Source organism: Leptosomus discolor, chromosome 13 (assembly GCF_034619465.1).
Source record: "Leptosomus discolor isolate bLepDis1 chromosome 13, bLepDis1.hap2, whole genome shotgun sequence".
Lineage (NCBI taxonomy): Eukaryota > Metazoa > Chordata > Aves > Leptosomiformes > Leptosomidae > Leptosomus > Leptosomus discolor.
Window position 1 is genome coordinate 1,690,495 of NC_141403.1, and position 27,238 is coordinate 1,717,732.

A 27,238-nucleotide genomic window follows, 5' to 3' on the forward strand; every position below is an offset into this window, starting at 1 on the left:
CTCCTGTGACAGATGTAAAAAGCAGTTTGAAAAAAAAAAAGTCTTTTCACAAAATAAATTTTAAAATTATATATCCAGTTTAATATCCAAAGAGATACCTGTATTTTTCTTCCCTCAGTTCTGCAATTATCTGAATTTTGAGGATGTGTCAGTGGTATCAGTATCACCTAGACCAGACAGACAAGGATTAGGGAGCTCTTTGCTGCAATATCCTGCCACATTTAACTTTTCAGATAGATTCTTTGAAGACAAAGCAAAACCAGAAGAGAAAGATCTACATCCAAAAAGGCTGAGCCACTCACATAACTGTCCTGTTCTGGGCTTTATGAAATGCATTTTAAAAGGTATTCCATTCACTGCGAAAGGAGTTAATGACGCTGGAGCCTGATTTGTTAAAGAGAGACACCCTGAAACTCATTGTTGTGCTTATACAACCACTTATCTACTATATTACTTAAAATAGACTGATTAAAAAAAATAATAATCTAAGACACAGGTGTATTACCAGAGACAGAAGATGCACCCCCCAACGGGAGATCTCACTGCCACTTCTGCACAGAACTGCACCACTCCGCCTCACCCCAATCCTGCCAGCGACTGCGAGGGGTGCAGCCGGCAAGAAACGCCACTGCCGGATTCGCAGCGGAGGTGGCTGAACAGGAGAGTCATTTAGGGCAGCAGCTTTATCACCCGGATACATTCGCTAAGACCTGGAATAAGACCAAAACTGCCTGCAGAGGGTAATAACTTACGTCCTCTGTCATCGTAATTCAAATTCGAACCAGTCACCGAGGCACAAAAGGCTCCAAAACTGCTTTACTGTTGACTTGTTTGTGATACAGAAAAGGACAACATCCACAAAGTGACCCAACCACCTTATATGTTCAAAAAAAAAATATTCCCTTTTTTGAGCACTTAATTTCTGCTCCCCTTTCCAGTTCATTTTTAACCAACAGCAGTTTCATTCCTGTGAACTCGTGCTAGCATTCCCATTGCTTCTTCAACCCTGTTGTTAACCCAGTTCCAAAAACTGGAACTGTTGTTTTGGCCAGAGAAGTGAGCCTCGCTCCTTCTATCCTCTCTTCTGTCAGGTTTTTTCCCATACTACTTCCAGACTCGTACTGTTCTGGTAACCAGCAAAATAAAGTGCTGCTTTCGTTCTCTTACATCCCATAGCAGTACATATTGCCAAAAATCTCAAGCCCTACTTCCTGAACATAAGCAGCACCCACAGATCTGCCTTAAAACCTGCTTCCAGTTACAATCTTTCAAGCAATTCCATAACGATGGCTTTTCTACATTGCTGATGAATAACGAAGTCATCAATAACGCCAGAAAATAAACGTAGAAAGCTCTTGGGCTGCAGAGAGAAAAAACTAAGTAGAGAGGTTCAACATTTCAAAAGAACCCGATACAGACAACCGTCTACAACAGCAGTAGGTACGATGACAAGGAAAAAAAAAAGTTAGCACTGCATCTAGCTTGTGAGGGTTCTTTGCAGTATGCATGAAAGGAGGAAGGGGGGAAAAAAAGCTTTTAAAATGAAAGTGGTGTACAGATACAGGTCTATAAATCTCATTTCATACCAAGTTCCAATTTTGTTACACACTATTAAAAATCAACCCTAACTTGATTTAATGGATACCCAAACAAGGGGGAAATTGGATTCCCGAACCGTAACGTGCCAGTGACACTGAGTGATACATAAAAGCAATACGGCTAGTTCCTGTCCTTAATTCATAGCTTGTGCTTTAATTTCAAACCTGCTCCCGGTAGGAAAAAAAACCCAAACAAACATGGAATAAAAGCTTACCGCAGAATTTGTGTTTTAAAGATTTATTGAGATAGGAAGACTAAACACAAAGCACATACAATAAACAGCACATAAGGACTTGCAAGAGAAAAGCTGCAGGTACAGATATGCTGAGATACTAACAGCTAGAGGAGGACAGAAGGAAAAAAAAAAAAAAAAGTCAAAAAACAGACCCAACCAAAAATCCAGCAGTACAAGAAAAAAACCAAACAAACAAACCAACGAACCCACCCAAAACCCAACACCACCCTCCAAAACCACCCCGACCCAACCCCAGCCCGCCAGCGGCACTGTCACAAGTTTCTGAGCAGGGTGCCTTGCTTTCACACGAACACGCTCCAGCCCGGCCGGACACCCCAGCGCCACGCCAGCCCGCCCGCCCCGCGTCCTCCCCGGGGAAAAACCCCCGGCGGGCCGCGGAGCAGCGTTTCAGCACCTCGCTCGCCCGGTGCAGCAAGTCATCACCCCCCCCTCACCCCCCCCCCCCCCGAGAAGCGTTTTAGGGACCGCGGGGTAGGACTCAACCGCCCGGGCACCCCGTGAGGGGACGGGGGTGTCGGAGCGGGAGGGAAGAGGAGGCGGGAAGGCGGGAGGGCGGGAAGGCGGGAGGGCCCCTCCTGCCCCCGCTGCGGCGGAGGCGGCGGGTGCGCTGCACCATGGACAGTGGCCGCCGCCGCCGCCTCCCCCCTGCCCTGCGCCAGCCGCTGCAGGCGCGGCGGGAGGGCGCCGCGGCCGCCCCGGCACCCCGTCCCCGCCGCCGGCCTCGCCTCAACCCGCTCCCCCGGCCCGCCAGAAATGCCCCAACCGTAAATACCATTAAGAGGCGATGATCTGCGCCATCTGTCCCTCAGACTTACCGCCCTCGCCACCACCACCCCCCCCCCCCCCCCGGCGCCGCGCCGGAGACGAGCTCAGCGAGCACAAAGCGAGGGGGGAACCCACCGCCACCCTCCACACGTACCCCCGGCTCCGCGCTCGTTCGGGACGCCCCAACCAGGATCCATTTTGTCGTCGCTGTACTCCCCCCCCCCCAGCGTCCCGTCAGTCCCATCTCGCCCCAGACCCCCCTCGCAGGGGCGCCGGCCCGCAGACCGCTGCTTTTCTCCACCGAGAGACCCCCCTCCCTCGGGGCAGTCCGGCTAGCGGTGCCCCCCGGTTGTCCGTCCGGGACCCCGCCGTGCGGGGCAGGTGGGGAGCCCGCCCGGGCCGCCCCGACGAGGCCGCCGGGGGGAGGCAGCAGCAAGACTTTGATAATAATAAATTAAACACTTCGAAGCCCGAACCCGTCCTAGTGGAAATTCCCGTTAACGGCAGGGGGTGGGGAAGCCCGGCGCACAGGCGGAGGCTGATTAAATTCTTCCCGGGAAGGGATTAGCGGGCACGGGAGCCAGGGGTGGCCAAGGCGCGGCCCTCAAAGGCTGCTGCCCCCCCCCAGTCCCCAGCCGCCTGAGGGGGCTGCCCGCTGCCCGGCACCTCTCTGGCACCCCCGCCCCGCTTCCCCACGCGGGGCGGAGGGGGTGATGTCCGCTCCGTCCCTCCACTCCGGTACTTCGTCCCCCGCGCCCACCGCAGGGCCGAAGTCCCGTCCTCCTGCCGGCCGAGCGGACACCGGACAGCCCCCCCCTCCATCCTCCGGCACCTGCTCTCCCAGAAGCGAAGGGGGGGGGGGAATCCATGTCCCCTCAGCAGCGGCCCCGCCACCCCCCACGCACCGGGGACCCCCCCCATCCCCATCCCCGTCCCCATCCCTCTCAGCCGCCCGCGGGCACAAGCTCCCCTCTCTCCGCAGCGCGGCGCCCGCCGGCGGGGCTGCCCCCGAGCAGGTGGCTCCGCGCGGGCGGCCACAAGCCACCGCGGGGCACCCCGGCCGCGGGGACTGCCGCCTTCCCTTACCCCCCCCCCCCCTCCCCGAGACCCCCACTTTAGCGGCGGAGCTCTCCCGCCCCCGGCTCTCCCGCCTTCCCCGGGCACCGCCGCCCGCAGGGGAACAAAGAGACGCAGCCCCGGCCCCGCTCCCCGCCGGCGGTGCTTACCTGCTGCAGGGCCGCCAGCAGCATCAGCGCCAGCGGCGGCAGGATCCGCGGCGGCGCTCCCGCTACCCGGCACATGGAGGCGAGGAGGGGCGGCGGCGGCGGCGGCGGCAGGGCGGCCCCCAGCAGTCCCGGAGCGCGGCTGGAGCCCGCGGAGCGGGGCGAGGGGAGTAGCGGGGAGGGTCGGGCAGCGGCAGCTGCCGGGGGGCTGAGAACGGCGTCTTGCCCCCGCCTGCCGGAGCCCGCTGCCGCGGCGCTGGCTGCCGGCTGCCGCTCTAGCTCATGGGCAGCGATGCAGCGGGGGAAGAGAGAGACGGAAAGAGAGAGAGAGAGAGAGAAAGGGGGGCGGAGGATGGGTGAAACTCAGCTCTGGGTCAGGCTGCTTTTCTCTCTGCCGAGCCCCCTCCGCGGTGCAGAGGGTGGGCAGGGAAGAGGAGGAGGAGGATGGGCGAACAAAAGGCTGGGAGATAAGAAAGAAGTAGTCGCTGCTGCTGCTCCTGCTGCTGCTGCGAGGCCGGTGCGGCGGCGGCGGCGGCGGCTCCTCTCTGCTGGCTGCCTTCCCCACGCCTGGATCGTGCCCCCCCCCAGCGAGCTCGGGCAGGCGGCTCAGCTCAGCGCCTCAGCCCGGGCACGCCAGCACCACCGCCGCTGCTCCGGCCCCAGCCCCTGCTGCCTGCTCGCCCCGCACTTTCTCTCTCTCTCTCCCTCTTTCTTCTCCTCCCTCCACCCCTCCCCCTGCACGCAAAACCCTCCGCTGAAGCACAAGGATAACAATACCCCAGCAGCCCCTGCCGTGCCTCTGTGCGTGTGTGCGTGTGTGTGTGTGTGCGCTCGCCCGGTGCCCGCCTGCCTCCCTGCCTGCTGCCGGCAGCTCCCCCTCCGCCTCCCCTCGCTCCCAGCCGGCCGCACGGCCAATGGGCACGGCACGGCACGGCACCGGGGATCGCTGCCGCCTGCGAATGGGGCTGCCCCGCCTCGCTCCCCCGAGAAGCCGGCGCTGGGGGGCAGCAGGAGCGCCGGGGCACCCCGCAACGCCAGCAGCTAAGGGGGGGCTGGGGGGGGGGGGGGCTGGATAAATTCCAACCTACCCACTCGGTGTGCTGCGATTGTTTGAGGGGCGAGGGGGGAACTCGCAGGGGGAAGGAGGGACCCGTCCCCGCCGTGCTCGGTAGGGGCCGGTCGATGCAGCGGCGGGGGCGCCGGTGGTGCCCGAGGGGGGCGGCTCTGGGACCCCCCTGCGCGGCACCGCGGGGGCTGGCGGCGTAGCGAGTTTCGCTCAACTGTTCCTAACGGGTTAGCTTTTTTTTTTTTTTCCTTTCAGTTTTTACACCCACACACTCCTCCTCTATTTTTTTTTCCCCCCAAACTACCTGCTGAATTTTATCAGCAAATGTTTTCAAAAAGCTTGGCTGGGGCTTGCGGTCCGCGGGTCCAAAAAATGTCAGCGTGCATAGCGGAACTGGGGAGTGTTGCTGAGTGAACAGTTACAGCAGCAAGTATCAGTGCTGGGTCACTTGCGGAGCTGGCACGGATTTTCTCTCGTCCACAGGTCACTGAGCAAAGTTGTTTTGTGTCCGTGCATCAGAGCTCTCCCATCCTGGGACATTAATAAGGGCAGGTTTTGTAGCCATTGGCCCCTAGACAATCTCTTGAAGCGTTGGTTCAAAATGGTGCGTTATTTATTTTAGAGCATCTTATTTTACACTTGAACTTGCAAGAAAAACACTCAGTTTCTCTGCTTGGTGTGTTGTTGTTTTTTTTTCTTCCCCCATTGCTTTAGAAGATAACGCAAAACGCCATGCTCCTGTTTTGAAAGGAAACAGCGGATTTGCTTTTATATCTGGTCGGGGAAAAGGCGGGGTAAGTACGTGCTAGTACGACGCCGATTTCATAGCTTCGAGATTGAAAATACCGGTCAGTTGCGGTGCGGCTGCTCCCCCCAGCCCGGGGAGATGCGCCCCCGGTGCCGGTGCCGCCCCCTCGGGGCAGGGCAAGGCTCGGACAACCCGGGAGCCACCTGCCAGGGATAAAAGGCAAATGAGACTGAGCCCAGGAGAGGCAGACCCGGCGGGAAAAACAGCCCCCCCGCACCCCTCCCACCCTTTTCAGAGATGCAGTCCTACCGAAGCCATCAGCTCCAAGAACGCGAAATGAGGGAAACGACGGCTGGGGATGAGCTTCTGCGTTAAAACTGAGCGCAGGACTGGGGGGAAGTGAGCAGGGAGGGCACAGCTGGTGTTTATACCCTGTTCCAAGGGAGGGTTTGCACCTGATGGGACGTGTGCCCGTGCTCCAGCAATGCTAAAGCCTTTGCTTGGGTTTGCTTACGGGGCGGTGACTTGCCCTGAGTAACAGACTCCTGTTTGTATTTTCTGGTAGGTAGACATATTAACATTTGCTAATGACTGTATTTGAGCATTTGTTCACTCTTACAAGTGTTCTACAAAACGCAAAGCACACAATATAAACAACCCCATAAACCGACTGTCCAATGAGGGTAATTACCTATGATCTAAATGAGCCTGGCCCCTCATCTCCCTCGACCCATCCATCCCTGAAGGCCTGAAAAAATAAAATGCTCTGCAGCATATCTGGAAGGTTACCAGATCTGAGCTCTGGCTGGTGCTTCTTACGGTTCTGCTGCTGCTGCCTTTGAATTTACTTAGCAGAAATAGTAACACTGGCAGAAAAATTGCTCTCGCCAACATCATTTTACTGAATCTCTTCCCCTTGAACACGTTTCGTTGATCAGGCAGTTGGCTTCCCTCATTTACACGGTCATAACCGTAAGTTTCCTCTGGTTGATGGAGTTTCCTAGTTCTGGGTGCTGTGAGAAAGAGAAACTAAGAGAGCAGGGGTGGGTTATACCTTTCGAGGTACAACGTCTGCAGCTCATCTCTTTCTGGGGGAGAGGCGTATGTTTGGGAGAGCAGAGCAGAGGAGAAACTTGTGCATTGCTTCCAGGCATGGATGATTCCTCAGGGCTTATGCTGGTCATCTGTAGCATAAACCCAAGAGCATAAACAGCTTCCCCCCCCCCCCCCAAAATAATCTGGTGTTAAGTAGTCATAGGTGGAGCTTCAGAGTTAGAACAGCTACGAGGCTGAGATCATCAAGCCTTTTCAGGTATGTCATGCAAACCCAGCGAACAGTGGCAGCTTCTGGCCAAGATTCAAACAAGTGATTTAGAACTCAAAGGGTTCATCTCATAACTCAGCCACAGATTGCATTTATGAGTGTGTTTTAACTAGTATAAAAATAACGGACATAAGCTAGTGTTCAACCTAGGAGATCTCAAGGGCTTCCAGAAAAACCTTGTTAAAATTCCATGATTAAGTTGAAGAGAGGATTAGGGTAATTCCCATGTTAGTCATGGAGTTGAGTCTCTCTTTCAACTTGTCCAAATTAATTTTCATTCCTAGGGTTCATAAAAATTTTGTAAAAAATGAATGTTTTCAATTTGGAACATACTAGATTGCTCATGGCTTCAAATATTCTGGAAAAAAAAAAAAAACAACCTTTTCCCTTGGGGGTCTATCCTTACATTTAATCTGCCAGGTACTGCTGCTACTACTCTCCTCAATTCAAACCATGCAAATTAAGCACTTTACTGGCAGTTTAGGCCTTGTTCTGACAAACATTTTTACATGTGATCTCAGCAAATGGAGTCACGCTGCACACAGGCATACCCCTGTTCGTGTGCCTGGGTATTCGCGAGATGGAAGGGTAAACGTACCAAGCAAAAGTACTAAGGGCATATTAGTTTACACAGTTATTTTTCATTACTTCATTCATATTCTTCATTCATACGAAGAAATATTTTTAATTTGTTAAATCCCACACACGCATGCGCACCTAATTGATGGCTCTGAGGGCATCCAATGCTTTTTACTGAGTTGTATCACAATAGTGGAAAAAGCAGTGGTTGTTTCCTACTAGGACACGCAGGCTGCCCGCACTACCAGCTCACCCCAATTCCTTGGGATATTCTTTTAATAGAAGAGGAAGAAGCACTAACAAAAACAAAAATCCAACTTTTTAGGACAACGTTTTTTAACTTGGGCTCTGTGAACCCCTTGAGAACCCAGACTTATTCTGAGTACTCTGTGACAGGCAACGGGGAAAAAGCAAATTTCTATATTCTATATAGCAAATTCACACATGTAAATGCCTAAGGGGCGGGGGGGGTGGGGTGGATTTTTCTGAATTGTAAGATTGTTAGTTGTTTGGCAACACTTGAAAATGATTGTTTTAGGAAACAGATAATCATGCACAGCCAGGGAGAATGCAGTTCTATGTAGATAGCGTCGTGGGAAAGAAAAACTGAGTGGCACCGATGCCAAAACAGCTTAACATATTTTAAAAATTGGGATAATTAAAACATGGTTGTTAGTACTGCTGTCTTTCTTTTACGTCAGTAAAATAGGTATGACCCTTCGAATTACCTGGTCTGAGTGTTTTTTCTAAATCTGCTTTTTCATGTTGATCACCTATGTCAACTAAGAAACCCCTAAGTTCAAATTGTCCTTTTAATAGTCCCAGAGAGAGGAAAAAAAAAGGCAGTCTTAGCAGTAAGTAATATTTACTCGACTATATCTTGTGATTTGTTACAGAACTTAACCAAGTTATCCACATGGGCTTTTCTGGCAGTATCGTTCCCTAACATCCACAGCCCTGCATATTTCTGCAGCCTGTTTCTTACATCAAGACAGTGCAAGACATGGAAAGGTAACTACAGCTGCAGCAGTTAGTGGGCTGTTGTGCTTAAATTTGTAAATCAGCTGGGTTAGGATGGAAGAATGTTGTACACAGCAGTTCTGTTTCTGCTTTAGCAACACTCAGCAACCTCAATCTCTTTCTGTTGCCATGTGCATATATATATATATATATATATATATATATATATATATATATGATTTGGTGGAAGAGGACTTTTTGTTTCCTTTTTCTGATAGCTAAATCTTATCTGTCACTGTAGTTATATTTCGGTTAATTGCTAGTAACTTCTGCAAAGGATTTCTCTATGGAGAAGAAGCTGAGAATATGTAATCCAGATGTGAGACAGTATATTTGCATATTGTGTAATTGGCTTTATGTCTGTACCTTCAGTGTGATGATTTGGGAATCAACATAGTCAAGCTTAGTGCTTGTAATTCATTCTCCCAGGGATCTCATTCAGCATCGCTGCCCAGTGCCTGCAAGCTGTTGGGCCTGGAGAGTTTCTATTGAAAGTCGAGATAGAGAAGATCTTCTGATCAGAATAGCATCTCTATTCAGTCAGAACAAGGCCTTAATCATACGGTGTGACAAAGGGCTGAAAGGATGACAGCTTGTAACAAGGGCCTATGATCATTTCCAATCACACAAAAGAAATTTTGACAGTTTTGTAGAACTGCTTCATATCGAATAGGCCGGTAGAAGGAGGTGGACTTGCCTCTTACAAAGCTGCCTTCAGTAAATAAGTTTTCATTTTTGTTTAATTTGCTAATAAATCACTTATCTGAACTGAAGTATTTCCTTTTTCTTGATTGGCTTTCCAATGAAATCAAGTAATCATTTTATTGTCTTGGGATCAGAAGTCTCACTTTTTCCTGACTCACGCAGTCTGCAGGCTCCCAGGCTCCTTCCGTAGCCGTTGTCAGAATTCGCTGGTGTGAATGAACCTGTTGGCTTCTCTGGAAGTCTGTGTATGTAACACCCACAAAAAAGAAATGCTGGAAATTTCCAGAAGACCAATCTTACTGCTCCTGACTTCTAGGTAATAAAAATTAAGAAACTGGAACCCTAATTCTTTATGGTAAACCCGCATAGACAATCGTTTACTTTAATGAAATTGTAATATTTTGCTTTAATGAAATTGTAAGAGCTGCCATGTGGATTGCCACTTTCATTATTAAACAGAATTTTTAAAGCCTGTAGTTAGATTTGCCTAATATTTTCTATCCCCAAATCTTATTTTCGTTTCCTATAATATTTCCCTATTTTAGTTAACGAGATTGAATTCTCTGGGCTGACTGGCTGTTTCAAGCCAAGTGCTTTTTGAAAACTTCAGAAAAATCCTTTGTCCTTTTTGAAGAACGAGATCAAGGAAAATATGTCACTTTATTTTTGTTATAAAATTCTTACTGCCGTCTCACTGCGGGATTTTACTCCAGGCTCCGGAGCACAAACTTTAACTCTGGGAGGAGCGTGATTCTTATGTTGCGGTTCTGCCTTTTTCAATTGCTGTTAAAGTTGACCAAAATCTGGCATTGTTACAGATCTGAAAATTATGTTGTTACAGTTCAGAAGAGTTTCACAGCTATATCCCCTGACGGATGTGTCTGCATCTCATATACCTCTTATTCCCGCAACAACTACTGTGTTGCAAAAATTCTGCAAACAAGCCATCTTCACAGAGCAAGTCAACGTCCCCTGTTTGGAGACTGGAGTTGCTGCTCTGGAGTTTCCCATGCTTTCTGTTGTATTAAGCACCAGAGAGGTGATAGGGACTGTCTGTTTCCATGGGTTTGGTGCTCCCCTCGAAAGGCCCCGACAGCACGGAGGGGGAGCTGGGTCTGACTGATGTATCAGAGAGTGAGCTGAAGAAAGTGGTTGAGACAATAGTTCTCTTGGATGCAATACTGGGGGAAAAAAATCGTAGTGCTTTAAGATTTCCTCACAAAACAACAGAACATACGTCTTCCTCCAGGGAAGAAACTGTTGTCAGTGTGAGCTGTAGTTACACTTCATAGATACCTTCCTTTGCCGTGGATTGTAATAGTGGTAGTTATATTTTCCATAGGAAATATGAAGGTAGGATATAAAATGGCCCAGCATGATGATATAATTAATACACTGTTGATATCTTTTTTTTTACTACGAGGAGAGAAAATGCAAAGACAAGAATTGAGTTTTAGATCACAGCCATTGTTGACAAAAATTGCAGGTTAAAGTAAGCACCGTACATGTTTTGTTCCAAGGATTCACAAAGTTTAGGGTATTTAGAAAGTTAGGAAATTGTGGATTCAAGCATCTGAAAAATTGTTTTTATTGACAAGTAGATTAATAATACAAGTGCTGTTATTAAAAGCGTTCACCATTTGTCTGCAGAAATTCAGTCCAAGTTAAAATTTGACACACAGTGAAGTGGCCATGCAGAAATATTTTACATACTTTTCAGAGAAATCTAATGATTGAAAAAAAAAACCTTCCTGTTTTTTGAATCATTTTTACATTAGTAGGACTTCAAAATGTCTTTCTTCTCTAAAATAGAGATCTTTGGAGATCTTCTTTGTGTTTTCCAGCAATGCAAGCCTAAAATGTGCCCAAATGCTATCTGAATTTACAGGACCGGATCATTAACCTGGAAGTTAGGAAGTCTCTAAACATTTATTCGTAGGGGAAGAATATTCTCCCTTGGTTACATTAGACCCCTGGCAGCCTGAAGACTTGGGGTTTTGTCCTCACAGTGCCAGGTATGTCCTGTGGAAAGTCTGGTCTCTGCAGGCACGGCTGTGTCTGCAACTAAGCTCTTCAAACAAACACCCACTTTTTCCTGTGGCACTGTGGTTTGCTCCCGTTAACAGCTGCTCACCCTGTCTCCTCCCAAGAGGTGTCTGTGCCCGGAGCTGCGGGGAACACGTGCTTGCACTCCTCTTCACCAGTCTGCGGTCCCCCAGGTTAGCTTGGACTCACCAACAGTGTGAGCGAAACAGCTGAGCGGTGCCCCCTGGCACCTACCGGGTGGTGGGTTAAAAAAAAAGCATGATGGCTCTGAGACCAAGGGACAGGAGGGTTGTTTGCATTAAGGTGTTAACAACTGCCGTGGCAAGGTGAGCCAGAGCTCCTTTGCCAAAGCCCTAAATCTGCGTCATTCCCCCTTATAAACCCTGCTCCGCTGCTTCTGACCTGAGGATCGATGGGAGTTGCTGAGTGCTCATCTTTTCTGAAAGTTTGTCTGGTTTCTTCCCAGGGCCTTTAACAGAAGTATTCAGGAGTTCAGGGTGGGGATTTATATTTTTTAATTGTAGCCCCAACTTCGTTTCTGTGTTGAGCTCAGTTCAGTACCTGTGCAGATTCGGAAAATAAATACATCAATAGGGATGTTTAATTTGTTGTCTTTAAAATAAAATGACTTACCTTTTCTCCACTGATAATGGATCACATCCACGTTTTTTATATTTTCTGAAGTCATAAGGGACCATTTTCATAATTTATTTTGACCTTCTCAAAACACAGACTTGAGAATATTGCCTAGTGACTTTCCTAACAGGGCCCTGAACTTGTGCAGAGCAGGGGCATGGTTTTGAGGCAGACGTGAAAGCTTGATTTAGAATGACAGAATCCACCGCAAGCCTTGTTACAGTTAAATTTTCCCAATGAATACGGTTCTTCTGTATAAAGTCTTACTTTGCAAGTCGGGGCCAGACACTTTTTCCGCCTCGGCCTGTCTCTGAACCACTTTGGAGAGGGTGCAACATCAGCTGCTGCTATAACCTTGTCTGCTCACAGCTCCTGAGCTGCAGGCAGCAGCAGGGAGCTCAGCATGGGCTAAACACCCAAGTATTCCCTTTGATTTGCAGCAGGATTTTGCATCCAGCGCTGAGCTTTGTGCTGCAGCTACCTGGTCTGATGCTACTGCAGGGGTGTCTACATTGCACCGCAGTTATTGCACAGCCAGGAATAGTTTTTGGAGAGAAACATGTAGATATTGAAGATGCTTGTATACCTCACAGGGTTTGCACTCAGGCATTCTTTATGCATGCGTGTGATTTACCCTAAAATTGTTAGATTGGAAATGTTATATGTCCTAGATTAAATGAACAAAAGTCTAAAGGCTGACCTTTGATATAATATTGGTTATAAAACATTGCTGAAGTAGTTGCTGCTTGAACTATATTAAAAAAAAAAAATAAAATCCAATTTTCATTTAAAAATTACTGGTGATGGAGAGTCTAATGTCACCTGTACTAAGTTGTTCCAGTGGATGGTTACCCTTCTCTTTAAAAATGTCTGTGTCATGAGTAGGCTGCATTTATCCAGTTTGTCTAATTTCCAGGCATTGACTTCTGTTACTTCTTTCAGCACTAAGCTGAAGAGTTGCTTTTTCATGTGTCTGTTCCCTGTATTGGAACTACAGACCAGTTACCTTTGATAAATCAAAGCTTTTTCCTCATCAAGCTGACTAAATCAAAGTCCTTGAGTATTTCACTAAAACACACAGTTCCCAATTATTTAATAAATGTTCCAGTTCTTCCCTGACCCTCTAATTTTTAACAGGCTGCTTGAAATATCGGTGCTAGAACTGCACACTGTGTTTCACCAGCAGCTGTAGTGATTTGAAAAACAGAAGTAATATGTGTACCAGATTCCTGCTTAATGCTCCCGTGTTAACAAACGCAGTGATCGCATTAACTCTTCCATCGCACTGTTGCTTTGGTTATCACATCAGATGCCTCCCCAGTCAGAACCACAGTTTCCCGAAATAGTGTTCCTTGCTCTGAAACACACCCTTCAGTATTTGTTCCCAGGCGTCTGGCTTTTTTACAGGAAGAACCTTCATTTTCTTGCGTGCTGAAGCTTTTGTAAATACATTCTTTGCAGTGCTGATTCTGGCAGTCTTCCACTTCCATCCCACGCTCATCACTTCACATCTCTCCGTATTCTCTCCTTGCACTGATTTGTAGTCATCATGACCAGATTGCCTCTACAAATAAACGCCCTTCGGAAGCCAGGAGTGCCCCACTCCACTGCTATGTAATAGCGAGTTTCCGTGTCCATGGAAGCGGCCATGTCCCCTTTGATTCTGCCTGAACATGTCCCAGGCTTCTGAAGAGAAGCATGTGTAATCCCACCTGGAGGTGAGTCAGTAAGTTGTAAGCACACACAAGATTTTCAGAACTAGTGAGGAAATCCCTCCTAATCTGGGCCTTGTGTCAGTGGCTAAGAAATGGCAAGAGAGAAAGTGAAGGATGAGGGGACCAGAAGAAGACTGCTGATACTGGACGTGCCATGGTTGGGAGGAGCTGGATCGTGGTTGCATCAAACCAAAGAATTCCGTGGTGTGTATTTATCCATAAAAAACACAACGGGAACGATCCATGGCTGTGCCTTTGCATTGTCTGCACTAAATGCCAGGCCTTGGGTTGGCTTGGAGTTTTGTCCATGAATATGACTGTGCCTCTGGGGCTGTCCGCTTCCTAGAGTCAGGTGCTCTGTGAGCCCCACGAACTTCAGCCTGAACTGGATGGCTCTGCTGAGTAACATTTAGGTTTTGGAAAGGCTTCGTTCTTTCAGTGGCTTCTGCACAGTTTGCATATGCATCCATACCATGACTCAGCCCCCTCACATCACAGTAGTGGCTCTTCTTGAGGAGTGGTGGGGAAACAAAAACCTGGCACTTATTGCTGCTGAAGACGGTGTTCTGCTGGGTGCTGTCCAAAAGCAAACTCCTGACTATTGCTTACAGGCACAGAGGTGAGCCTGGCTCGCTCCCGCGTTCCTAAAGAGTTTAAACGTTTTGGGGATTTTAACTGCTCTGTTTTCCTTTGACAGCAACTTTGGGATGCAGGTAAACAGCGGTTCATGCTCTTCTACCTTGCAACTCCAGTGAACGCGTTGTATGAGTGAATACAAGGCTGTAAAAGGTATAATATCCATTCACAGCGTCTTCCCCAAAATATCTCAACATTCCTGCTGAAGCAAGTAGCAGATCATTTAGGAGGTGCTTATCTAAAAGTAATTTCTAAATTTTTTTCTTCCTGGTATCGCATGTCCAATAAAGCCAAAGAATCCTCAATAAGCTAATTTCAACATGTGTCTCCTTCCTAACTGGTAAGTATTCCTTAACATGAGGCTCGTTACAGAACGGCAATTTCCTTCAATTAATTCCTGGGAGAACCTTTTAAACATCGCATGCTTCTGAGACCCAGTCTCCTGGTCATCATTTCTCTTGTGGAGAAGAGGCAAATGGAATTTATATGTGCTCAGGTGTCACTTCAGTACGGAGATGGGGTGTGGCTGCAGCTCGTACTTGGACTGCTGGAATTTAAAGTGTTTGTGAGTTCTCCACTTTTCCTCCCAAAAGCTGACAAAACAGGACTTTGGAGGGAAAACCCAACCAAATGTGTTGCTTTGCAGAAGGATGCTTATTGTAGTGACAGATCCATCATGAAAAGCAGTGAAGGAACATTGGCTCATGGTTTCATTAGTGCGCTCGGTTTTTCCTGCTGCTGAGATTTCATAACATAAACGGCCAAAATCACATTAGAGAGACAATTCAAACACAAGTGGAGATTTTTAAGACATTGCAAACTACTTACCCTTAAACAGTTACTGCAGAATGCTATTAATTTTGCAGTGTATTTTATAATTATTTATAAGTGATGAAAAAGAACTGAAAGCTGAGGTGTCAAGGAAGGAAAACTCTCCTGTGGCTGCTCAGGTAGTTAGTATTTCCCTCTGCCATTCCAGCAGCCGGAGACCATCTGTGGTTGGGAGTAAGATGAGGGAAAGATCATGATAAAGGGGACCCTCGTGCGTCTTTCCAGTTTGCCTATTGGCTGTTTCGAGTAAGATTCTTGTGTACCTCAGGAAAGCCTTGCCTCTGGGTAGCATCCTCAAAAAGTAAGGATAGCTTTGGTGAATGCAGGATACTCTTAGCAACCATCGAACTGGGTTTCTTTTTTCTAGCTACCCACCGAAGTCTTACATTGCTGGTCAAACACCCAGCTACGCTTCAGAGAAGCTTTGAATAGGAGAAAATCATTTCAAATATAGCTCAGCCTCTCAAGGGAAGTCAAAAGAAATCCAAAGGTAGAAGAGTAGCTGGAAACGGCTCCCCAAAAACTTTGTGGGAGGTGGGAAAGGGGAAAAGGATTATTTTTTGTTGTTGGCACTGATATTATGAAGAGGGGTCACCAAGTGCCTGGGATATTTCTGTCATGCTGCAGCTTGTGTAAAGGGGGTAGCTTTTCTCTATTGAGAAGCAGACATATCTCCACAGGAAAATAAAGAAGAAAAGATCTGTTTGGGAGATTATTATATTTGCTTTGAGAGAGCTGTGAAGAGACAGATGAGAAGTAAATAGTTCCTTATGCTAGGACCAAGGGACCAAACTGGAACAAAAGGCTCTGGAAGCGGTAAAAATGAAGAAAAAGAAAGGAAAAATTATGCCAGTGGACATCTTCAGCAAAAGGCTGAGCAGCATGGCCTCAGGCTCCGGTGCTGGCTTTGTGGGGAGCACCCTTTCAAGCAATGGCTACAGGAGCTTCCCACAGCAATCACTCACTCTTCTTTCCTCCCTGCAGAACAGAACGGTTCCTTCCACACATCCTTGGGAGAAATTCAGCATTTAACCATAAGTGATCCGAAAACACTTTCCATTTTCAGACTAAGCAAAATGAAGCCAAACTATTCTTTCTTCCGCTTGAGGAACCCAGAGAAAGCACCATATGCTGGGGAGCTGAAAATAAACCAGATATTCCCTGCTGAGGTGTGAAATCTTAACACCATTAATATCCAGATTACCCAGAGAGCAGATTTTCCTTTGGGCGCTGCTGGAAATGAACCCCAGTTCTTGACAACGTTGATGTTTCCACATTAATATTAGTGAACCTTCCTTAATAATTGATGAGTCCTTGCAGCAACACGAAAAATATTTTGTCCTGCAGTTGAAGATTTTGACTTGAAATCTTGCTGAAGGTTAGTCATGTAGATCCCCCTACAAGTCCCGATGGAATCAGGAATGCCACCATGCAGTGCAATTCATAGGCCTCTCTGAATCGCCGAAGTTCCTGATACGACACCACAGCACTGCTCCTTCCAGTACTTCTGCTCTTCCCTGTGGTCGCTCCACTGTGATCTGCTGAAAGAGCTGGATAAAGACACGCAAGCAGCAGGTGAATAAACTTTCTGATGGCAGTGAGGTATGGAAACACCCATGCAGATACATGGGAAAGCAGCTTTTGTCGTCTTGGAATTCTGCTGCCATTGTTGGCAGCGTCGTTGCTCCAGTCCTTGTCACTGCAGTTACCTTCTCGCAGTAGCAGAAACCAACTGGAAACAGCTGCACCATGTTCTGCGGAATTATCTGCTCGGCCTGTTGCTCCTCTTCCATGAGCCAAATGACCATGACATCTGAAGGTACGCAATGCTGCACAGTGATATCCATCTGCTATAAAATTCCAGTTGCATAGGCACAGCCTATTTCTATTAATAAGATTTATATTCACAGCGTTAATCAAGATTCCTTCGAGCAGCCCGACAGCAGTTCAAAAACGGAAATGGCAAAACTAATGGATGTCAAAAAAGCAATGATGAGAGCGTTAGTCTGAGTCACAGTTTGAAATTCCTCTCTTCAGGGACTGCACTGCACTGTGATAAAAACCCAACAACCCAAACACGGCGGACAGGAGGATGGGGGTGTATGGCGGAACGTCGTACCATCGGGCATCTTCCCAGGCTAGAGTGGTGCATTTGAAAACGTTGCATGAGCAAGGAGCCTACGGTGAGCTGCTGTGGTGAAGTGATACAGAGCCCCTTGGGTTTGGTATTGCTCGATGGCTGTGCTGAAACTGGTTCATCTTACGCGCGGTCGATGACAGGTGCAGCCTCAGGAAGGTGTATGTGAAGCATTTCTGCAGTCCATCTTGCTCGCTGTTCTTTGTTCAAACCCGTACCAAAAGGTGGTTTAGAAGTACTGGGAAAGTCTCTTCTATTGACTCCCCATGCCCATTCTTGTCTAAAAACTAGTCAAAGCCCTGTGAACACACATAAGTACAGAGTCACGACTGAAGTGAACCTCAGTACAACTTAGTGAGACCGTTTAAGCAGTCAGAGTCAGTGTGGTTTTACGCCAGTAAAGGACTGTTGCAAGGCAAAATCCCATTGAACAGAATTACGTCAGTGTTCAGCACAAAATAATGTACATTATCCTAGCTGTGTGAGGTCATGGTGGAGTACGGTGCCAATATATGTAAGGAACTCTGCACAATCTTAGCGAAAATTTAAACATTGCCAATGTCAGCTGAAGGGCAGCATTTGTTCATATCATGCTGGGCCTGAGAAAACTCCTAATGCAAAATATTGAATATGATACCAGTGAAAGATTTAGTTTGTTTCAAACTAGAAAGGAGTTAAATAATAATAATCCTATTACCGTGAGGCACTCCACCCAGGTAATGATTCATCTAAATTGAAACTAAAACAAAACAAAAAGATTAAACAATACTCACTTTTAAAAATAAAATAAACCAAACCCATTTACTCAGTTTGTGTTACATGGGATACTTGATGGAAGAATCAGAAATATAGCTCTGGCCAGACAATACATTCCTCTGTCTACACAACCGTCATAGTTTTGTAGATCTCTAACATCCAACAGCCAGTTCTGTTATTCCTTGTTTGGGGGGAAGTGTACAGAAAAGACATGGGGATATCTGGTTAGTTCTTACGGAGCAAATAAATCTCAAAATACGTTCCCAGACAAGCAAAAACTTTTTATTTGTGTCCTTCTATATTCAAGGCATTAAGCAATATCTTTTCAAGTATCTTGCCAGCAGTTCAAACATGGAACTGTCAAAACTACCCCTGTAATCACCTTAAAGATAGATAGCCTTAAAGCTGGGAAGGTCTCAGGGGCTTGAATAAAGGAGCCTGCGCCTGCTTTGCATTGTTGACTTTATGGCCAAGTTTTTTCAGCTGGTAATTCTCTGTTATAAAAGCTTTAAGTTTCCGTAAGCGTTAAATGAAGTACTGTATAGACAAATGAAAAAATTCATAAATTTTAGACCGCCTAAAATTTAAGCACTGGGAAAGCAGTTTGCTTTGACTTGCTGAAGGAGCCTGCTGTTAGGATGAACCGGCTGATAAAATCCACAAGTCACTGGTCAAAAAGGAGCAGTGAATATTTTGAATATTCACTCAATGGTCACGCTTGAACCCTGCTTCTCCTTGGTGAAGCCCAAGCAACATTTGCTGCTACGAGTGAGTCCACTGACTTTAATCGTGTTTAAATTTGTCCCAGCCTGAGAATCTGACATTCCTTTGGCTCCTACCCCAGGGCATGAACAGTGTGTCCTCTCCTGTATTTCCACTTTACTTACCCTGTCTGCTTCTTCTCTTGCTTTGATCCTATGTGTCCAAGATTCATCCTAATTCCTTGAATTCAGTGTCAGGTTAGTCTCCATTGAACTGCATCGATGTTGTCTCTTAGATTCTGTGCAAATGCATGAGGAACTGGCTACTACATCACTAAACAAATGCAGCCAAGGTGGTCAGACTTGGACAGCTCTCTGGTGTTGAAGTTCTTGTTTTAAAGATTCCTGTAGTTATTTTTTTTTAATTAATCTAGAAGTGACGTATTGCTAGATGATAGGATGCATGGACAATCAATTTGTTAACAGAGGAAGATACAGCAAGTCTGACAGTTATTTTTCAGTGCTCCAGCCACTTACATGTGCGTGTCTGAATTACATACTGTACTCCTGGAAAAAAAAAAAAAAACAAACCCAAACCCAAACCAACAAAAAAGCACAATATGAGGCAATTTTCAAAGGCTAACAATGCTGACAGGATGTGTCCTTTTAACTGAAGACTCTTTAAATTCAGGTCTTTTCAGTAAGAGAATAATTTCCTTAAAATAATACAGTTAATTGTAGCTGCTGCTGAAATGATAAATAAAAGATTTGACTCTATGGGAGGCTATTTTTTCAACTGATAAAAGGGGAGAGATGTCTGACAGAATAATGGGATTAATTTTAAAAACACGTTCAGCTTTGGCCATTATGTCCAAAGGCAATGACATGATTAGTGTTGCCTTTAAGGAAACGACAAAAGTTTAATTTTAGGGAAAACACTGGAAATGCGAGGACATTTGATTGGCTTTGAGGACTTAATAGACAGTTTAGCTACCTTTCAACTTGGTGGCTGTCATGCCAAAGGGTACATTTTAAATAAGTTGTCTGGATTTCACAATGTCAGCTAACAGGGGCTTTGTTGGCAATTGCACTGATAATACCTTCGGTAACAAGTCTGAAGTTTTCTTGAGCCCATGTTTTGGGTACGACCCCCTTTGCCTGCCAAGCGGCACAGGCAAGGACCGCTCCGACAGCTTCGCTGTGCTGATTAGAAAGGAAAAGTTAGTCACGTTTCTGAGGATTTCCTTTGAAAGTGAGATCCTGATCACCTTGAAATTAGTTTACTCTCAAATCCTTTAAAGGAGCATTTCGTCACACGAACACACAGCTGCCCACAAAGAAGCACGCGCATGCTCGCGCGCTAAAGCGGGGTGAAGATGTTACAAGAGGCTATTTTGAATTCCCTGCCCTTCACAGAACTGAAGTTTCAACTTTAATCGGTGCTGACACAGTTTCTCTTCCCCCCTCCCCTATTCACAACACAATAAGGTTGTGTTTGAATATTGTAGTGTGGGTTGTGAAGTCCCAGAGAATTGAAGTGGCGAGTCTCCAGGATCTGGCTGTGCTAAGGGAAGAGATAAATTATCTTTCTTGAAGGAGTGAGCAATTGCTTCATGTCTAAAACCTCTCTGCTATTAGGAATGAAAAACAAACACTTGGGTTTTGCGCTGTGACCTCCCTACAATGTCCACAAAGACAATCAAATAAAAGTCACCTAAAGCAGGCCTTCGCATGGGATGGGCTTTGAAACGATTTCCAGAGGTGGGGGGGGGGCTTTGCCAGCTCAAAACAATTTTGTTTGAAAGACGTTTTGGGGACAGGTGTATTATTATGCACTGCGGCAACTGAACTCCTCCAACTTTTGTTGTTCTAAGCAAAAGAAACGTTAGGAACATGTTAGATTAATATTAATATAACTTCTATCTCTGTAACAGAGGGCGTTTATAACATTTTAAAAATGAATAAAGTATGCTCTTGTTGTACCAGAAATACAGTTCTAAGCAGACATTTTGTTACTCCTCAGGATTTGTCTGTCTCTCTCTCTGTAATAACAGAGTTCTAACGGTAATAAGCAGAAACCTAAGTAATATAAGCACCTCTCCTTAGGACATTAACTACAATACTAACAGTCCCTGTCATTGTTAATTTTTAAGTCTTCATTGCCAAATACACATGAGACAAAATAAATCATTTTGTGTAACTGCAGAAACCTTTCTCCCCCAGGTTCCTTTCTTTTCCCCTCTGAGACTTTTTCATGCTATTTTAGTGGTAGCATAACACGTTAACTTCTTTATGCTGCAGTTTGCTGATAGGAAGTTTTATTGTGCATGTTAATATAGGAGAGCTACAAGAAAGTTGCTTGATCTTCTTCCAAGTTTTAAATACCAATTTTAAGCAGCCACAGTCTCATTCACTAATTGATGTCTATTTCTTACATGCTGCTGTATTTTTCCTTTTCTTGTTTTCTCTCTCTACCACAGCTGAGTCCCTGTAATTGCAGCACGATTTTTCATTCTGCTCAGGTCAGTTTTATTTCCCTCCTTCCCCCAACTTTAATAATATTTGCACAGAAAAATACTGACTGCTGTGTTATTTTTGGCTTTTGATAAAAGTAGGCAATATACTCCAGCTTTGTGTTAAAACTAAGGTTAAACAGCGTTATAAGTAAGGTGTGGACCAAAACTGCAAAAGCTGCTTAGCTAAAATGTTTTTTTTTTTTTTCAAAAGGTCTTTTTTGCAGTCGAGAATAATTCTCACTGATGCAAAGCTGGGATGTCATTGCTAAAGAAAAAAATCAATTACCCTGGCTATTAACAGGTTAAAAAAAAAAAAAAAAAAAAAAGAAACATAAGGGCAAAATCTCTCTCTCTTTTTTTTTTTTTTTTTTTTTTTTTTCCCTGCTTCCAAAGCTGGTATCTCCTTGTTCTAGATGCTTTAAACGTGAAACAGCCACAGTGTCCTACTCCCACATATTCTTCTCATGCCTTCTCTCCTCTGCAAGTTTCTCCTCTGCTTTGAGCCTCCCTCCTTTCCCTCAACTTAGATCAAGAAATGGAAATGGAAACAATAAAGAAGTTTTTGATTCTATTGCCCAAACTCAGGGTCTCTTCAAGCATCCTGGAGGCTTTTCTAGAATGGCTTAGTGCTTCAAGGGAAAAGAATAAGCTTCCTCGTAGTGTCCTAGTGTTAGCAAAGTGAACTTTAGTGAGTCTGTGTGTTCTCCAAGGAAAGAAGCCCCCTCTCACTTTGTGCTTCTCTCAGTGTGTCTGTATGTCCATATGATAGCTGGCAAAACGGAGTCTTAATTCTGATCCAAATCTAAAAATGGTCACAATATAGTCAGAAGAAGCTCATATTCCTTAAGTGCTCCCCTTAAGAGGGACTTGAATGCTTCATTTCCTCTCATCCCTTGCTTTCTTCTCTGCATAGCTTTTTCTGCATCTTTCTCTGTTTCTTACACTCTATTCATAATGCAGTGAAATGTCAAGGTATTTAAACCAAAATAACTCATTACTAGATAAACCAAGTACTAAATTGGTGGGCTGTTTTTTCCCCCTCCCACTCTTCTTTATATCCAAAAGATATTAACGACGCTAATAGGAGGCTGTTCAAAATTTCCATGGAAGGTGGAACACAAGTGCAACTTAATAATGAGCTCCTTAGCAAAACCTCTTTTGACATGCCTGTATTATTGACACTGCTGACCAGGCTCCTGCTGAGTTTGGGGCCGTTTTGTGCCGAGCACTATGTAAACAAAGCAGAAAAATAATTCCTGAGCTAATGAGGCTAGTTTTAGACTTGGCAGAGGGAGTGAAAGTAGCAAGTTATTCTTCATCTTCGAGAAGGACGGGGGAGAGGGATTGTGTACGCCCTACCCTTGAGAGTATCTCTAGCCTGATAGGAGTTGTCTTATGAGACTAATGCTACAGAAGATGTCATAGTGGAGTGAATCTGCTAAGACAACCAGGAAAAGGAGGCTCTGTAAACTGAGCAGGTGCTGACCTGTGTATTCCTAAATTTTAAAAGTCCCAAATTTCAGGAAAGTTAGAGGAAAAACAAGACTTAAGACAAGGCTTTTCAGCAATCCGCTGTTACACAGTACTTGAAACTTAATAAATGTTGACTTAAGCTGTTAGAGTTCTGATAAGTACTTACATTGCAGTTATTGTTGGAACACTCTGCTGAGGTTTTAGTAAAAACAGACAACTTGGAACTGCCAAAGAAAGTTCTATTAAAAAAAACCACTTGCAAATAAATCCATATAAAAAGCTTGTGGTAGCTAACTGAATAAATACGTCAGAACACCCATAAAGAAGCTTGAAAACCTCTGCTACAATTTTGTACTACTTTGTTGTAACATTTATGTTAAATAAGCCACTTTAATCTCAACTCTTCAAGATACACGCAAGCCTGTTAGATCTTCTGTTCCTCTTCCATCTTCGCTCCTCACACCTGCTACTTACTGCAGGAATGAAAGATTTTTAATTTCTTACTTCTTTCTCTTCACAAGGCTGGAGCAGGGGACAGGTTTGCATCATCAGGAAGGAAGAACTTTTGTAATGACAAAACAATTAAGTTCAGGCTCACAATCTGACTGAAATTTACCTTTTTCTAATTGAGAAACGCACAGTAAATATTAGCACCTTCCAAGCACTGCAGTCTCTCTTTGAATCACTCTTCCCATCACCTGACTTGTCAGGGATTTCTGTGGGCGTGGGTGCAGCAAACGTAAGAGCTGTTTGTGCTGGAGCTGTGGTGTGGAAGGCATGGTCTGAGCGAGCTGGATGTAGAGCCTAGAGATTTTTGTCAATTTGTGTTACTTTGTAAAGCTGTAAGGGCAATTAAGCGACAGGATTGGTCTTAAAAAAGTAAACCTCTGTACGAGCACACGTTATCAAACACCTGGTAAATAGGCAGTTTTCTGTTATCTGGTTATGGCTTTACAAAAAAATCAGGAGTAAACAGCCAACACTGGATCAAAAATAGACATTCTTTCCTTCTGAGGTTGAAGCAGCATGAACAGCAAAATTATTCTCATTCCCACTTCCAGCATCCTTTCGCACAGTCCACACTGTGATCAGAAGAACTCCTTTCTCTTCAAGTTCCACGACTCTGATGTTTTTCAAATCAGAAATTAATTCCTAAACTCAGCAGCAATAAGATTTCCTTTAAAAAATACTCAATCCAGATATTTTCCTTGACTTGTGGATTCTTTAATGTTTGAACTGAATAATAATTCAGTCTTAGATGATTTCTTTGCTTACAGTTTTTTATCATCAATGCTTCAATTGCTATTTTGCTGTTCCGGCTGCTGCAGATGTATCGTAGACTTCTCTGTGCTGTCTGTCCAGTCACATGCTGTTCAGCCATTGCCAAAACTATCTTCACATTTTCCACTAATAAAACCACAGTATAGAGAAATTGTCACATTTATAGTGTTACTAGAAATAATAATCCCTTAAGACTTAATATACCAAAAGGGCAAATAAAACAATGGCACTCCAGATGGCTGAGGCTGTGAAACTCAGCTTTAAAGACTATTTTTTTCTTTCCGTTGCTGTTGCTCTCAGACTTTACCATCACTTTGTCTTGTACTGAAGAAAACATAAATTGCTCAACAACAAAGAAAAAATTAAGGAGAATTTCTGACTCCTAAAAGAGATTGAAGTATACTCAATCTCAAAAACATTTGTGAGGAAGCCTGCTTTACTCATGGCTTTTGCATCCTTCCACCCACAGAAGCAACTGTCAAAACTGAGTTTTACAAATAGTCTGGGAAAATAAAACCACGAAACCAAAACTGTTAGTGTTTGGGATCAGGTAGGTGTGCATAATAACTTTTTCTCTCTTATTTTTTTAAATGTGGTGACATCCCCTGAGATGTACGAACATCACATAAAGGAAAGAGACTCGAGGAGGTCTGTAATTTGCTCTCAGTGGGAAACATGAGGTGTACGGTCTCTAGGGAAGATTGCTGAGGGTGTGAAAGAGCTTTCTAATTCTTCCATTAAACAGCCCCAGTTGTATGTGTCAACCAAAGAGGGGAGCGTGGGTCCTCTACCGGATAACCTGGCTCTGTGGACCACTCAGCGGCGCTGCATGCTGCAGACAGCTCTGAGTCAGCGCTGGTGCTGCTATGGTATCGCACCATTTTCTCTCCACCACGAAGGTCTTTGCATCTGCATTCTGATGCCCTCACCTGTGTTACTGGTATTGTTCCAAAACACCACTGCAAGTAGCTCTCAGAAAAATGTTCGTGCAATTCCCACAAAGCCTAGAAAGACTGGGTTTGAACTTTATGGGCTGGATTCCAATCAGCCCAGGTTTCTTTTAAGGATGTGGTACAGAAACCCCAGGCATGTTGTTGTGGTTGCAGGACAGACTGAGCTTTAGATCCTACCAGGGTATTTATCCAATGACAGGCTTATTTTCCTTTACCCCTCACAAAAGATGAAGCGTTACAGTCCCGTAGCTCTGTATTCTCAGCTGTGTTAGCATTATGGACCCAGTTATATCTGGCTAAAGCAGAACCCTTCCTGCCAAAGAGTTTGTGATCAGCACGCTGAGTGAAAGTGACTCAAATTGAGGTGTTTATTCATTCGGTCAAAGAACATAGAAAAGCAGGAAAAAGACAAAAGGTCAGGTATATACCCGTATTTCCTCTTAACTACATCTTAATTTTTACTTTCAATGCTCAGTGAGTTAACTTTCACCCAGTTCTGGTCTGGGAAAAATAAGCTAAGCCTCTGCAGCGGGCTTTATTGAGGTAGTGGTAACTCCGCAGTGACACAGACTCAGCCTCAGGTCAAGAGGATTAAACTGAGCAACACTTAGAGCTGTTCATCATACTGTTTCGTCCAGGTGGTGGTTGTGCATTTGGCTGCCTCTAAATCTTAGAAAAAGTAGGAAGTAGGTTAAGCTTCTCAACTAGCGATAAGACAGGAGGACGTCTGAAGCCACTCCTAGAGACCCCTGGGTTTCAAATCGGTGAGAATTGTCGTTGGCGTTCCACTGCACAGAATCAGTCCTGCGCAGCCTTTTTCTCATTTAAATACCATGAAATCTAAATATAATATGCAAAGGGGAAAAAAAAAGAAAGAAGATTGAAATCTGAGTGTACATATTTGGTGTGCAGGAAAACTGCAGTGTTTTACATGAAACTAGGGAACAAGATGTTGGACTGTTCTACGTGTTAAATGCAGTTCTAGTTGTTAAATTTCAAGAATGATGTGGACCAGCTAAAAGTAGAAGAATGAGCATAACCCAGAATTTGGAAAACCTCACTTTCCAGGAAAGAGTGCGAAATTATGACATTTTTTTTTCCATAAGGGAAAGAGACAGGGGAAGGACATGATTCTGAACTTCAAATAGGTGAAGAGTTGCTTGTTGTTCCCTATGTCCACGGAGAGCATGTGGCACAGGAAAAGACAATGCGCAAGGAATAGGAGAGGAATGAAGAGCTCTGAGGTCTCCCAGGTCTCCGTGTCTAATAGCAAGGACTGGGAGAGGGTAGGACAATCCGGGGCCGCCTAGATTAGCTGGATGCGTGGGATTGTGTGGGATACCTCGGAGGGTATAAAGGGAGCTGGTCACTGTGGGGCTGGTGTTTGTCATCCCTGAACTCGTGTCCTACCAGCGTTCCCGCTTGCAGGTGCAACGAGATCTTCATTATCTCACGACTTGACAATCAAAGCTGGGGCACAATCACTGCTATCCATTAAGTTGTCTGACACCTAACATGTTAAAACTCTAAGAATTTCACCACTTAAATTCCCTTAATTACTTTAAGTTGACATGATGCTATTTATGAATATTAACACGATACTACTTATGAATGTTAACATGCTGCTACTTATGAATATTTACATTACACTAAAATTTGCAGCAAATTTATTACCAGATCAGTGGGCTTTTTTTTTTTCTTCTGGAACTAATTTCTTGACCTCTTTTGGTTCACAGCTGAGGGGCAACAGTAGCCAGATTCTCCCGTTCTCTCGTTTTTCTTTCTGAGCTTCCCAAACACGAGTCAGGCCGGTCTAGAGCAGTACCTGAAGCAGCAGGCTGAAAGGCGGGGTGGATCAGCACTCTGCTGATTTCCCTCTCCAGCTGCCGAGACGAAGCACGCTCCCGACTTCCCAGCTTGGAGTACAGCCAAACCAAATCTGCGACGGCACTTACCCGAGCAGATACACACTTCAACGTTTAATTCCTTCTTATGAACATTACTCTCAAAAACGTATCCTCTTTCGGCATAGGAAGCCTCTGCCTTTATACACGGCTTAGCATCAGGGTTGCCGAAGGCGGTGGGAAGCGGCAGCCATTTTGAAAGGGAACAATTCTTTCTGTTTGGATGGGGAAAAAAAAAATGTGCACCGGCTTCTAATGAAAATTAGGTTTTGCTCTGTGATTTTATCGCTCGTTCAGAGGCTACTCAGGTGTCTACCGTGCTGTGTCTGTTCTGAGCAGAGGTGAGGAGGCTGGGATAAGGAGGGATG

At 45.4% G+C, this 27,238-nt stretch overlaps 1 protein-coding gene across 1 annotated transcript in view; it reads right to left on the minus strand.

The window, feature by feature from the left end:
• The window catches only part of CDH2 (cadherin 2), a 111,986-nt gene extending 108,065 nt beyond the window's left edge, over positions 1-3,921 (minus strand). The window contains exon 1 of the mRNA XM_086472757.1: positions 3,847-3,921. Within this exon, the coding sequence (XP_086328883.1) occupies positions 3,847-3,921 (75 nt within the window). The remainder of the gene's footprint in view (positions 1-3,846) is intronic.
• Positions 3,922-27,238: the final 23,317 nt, after the last annotated feature.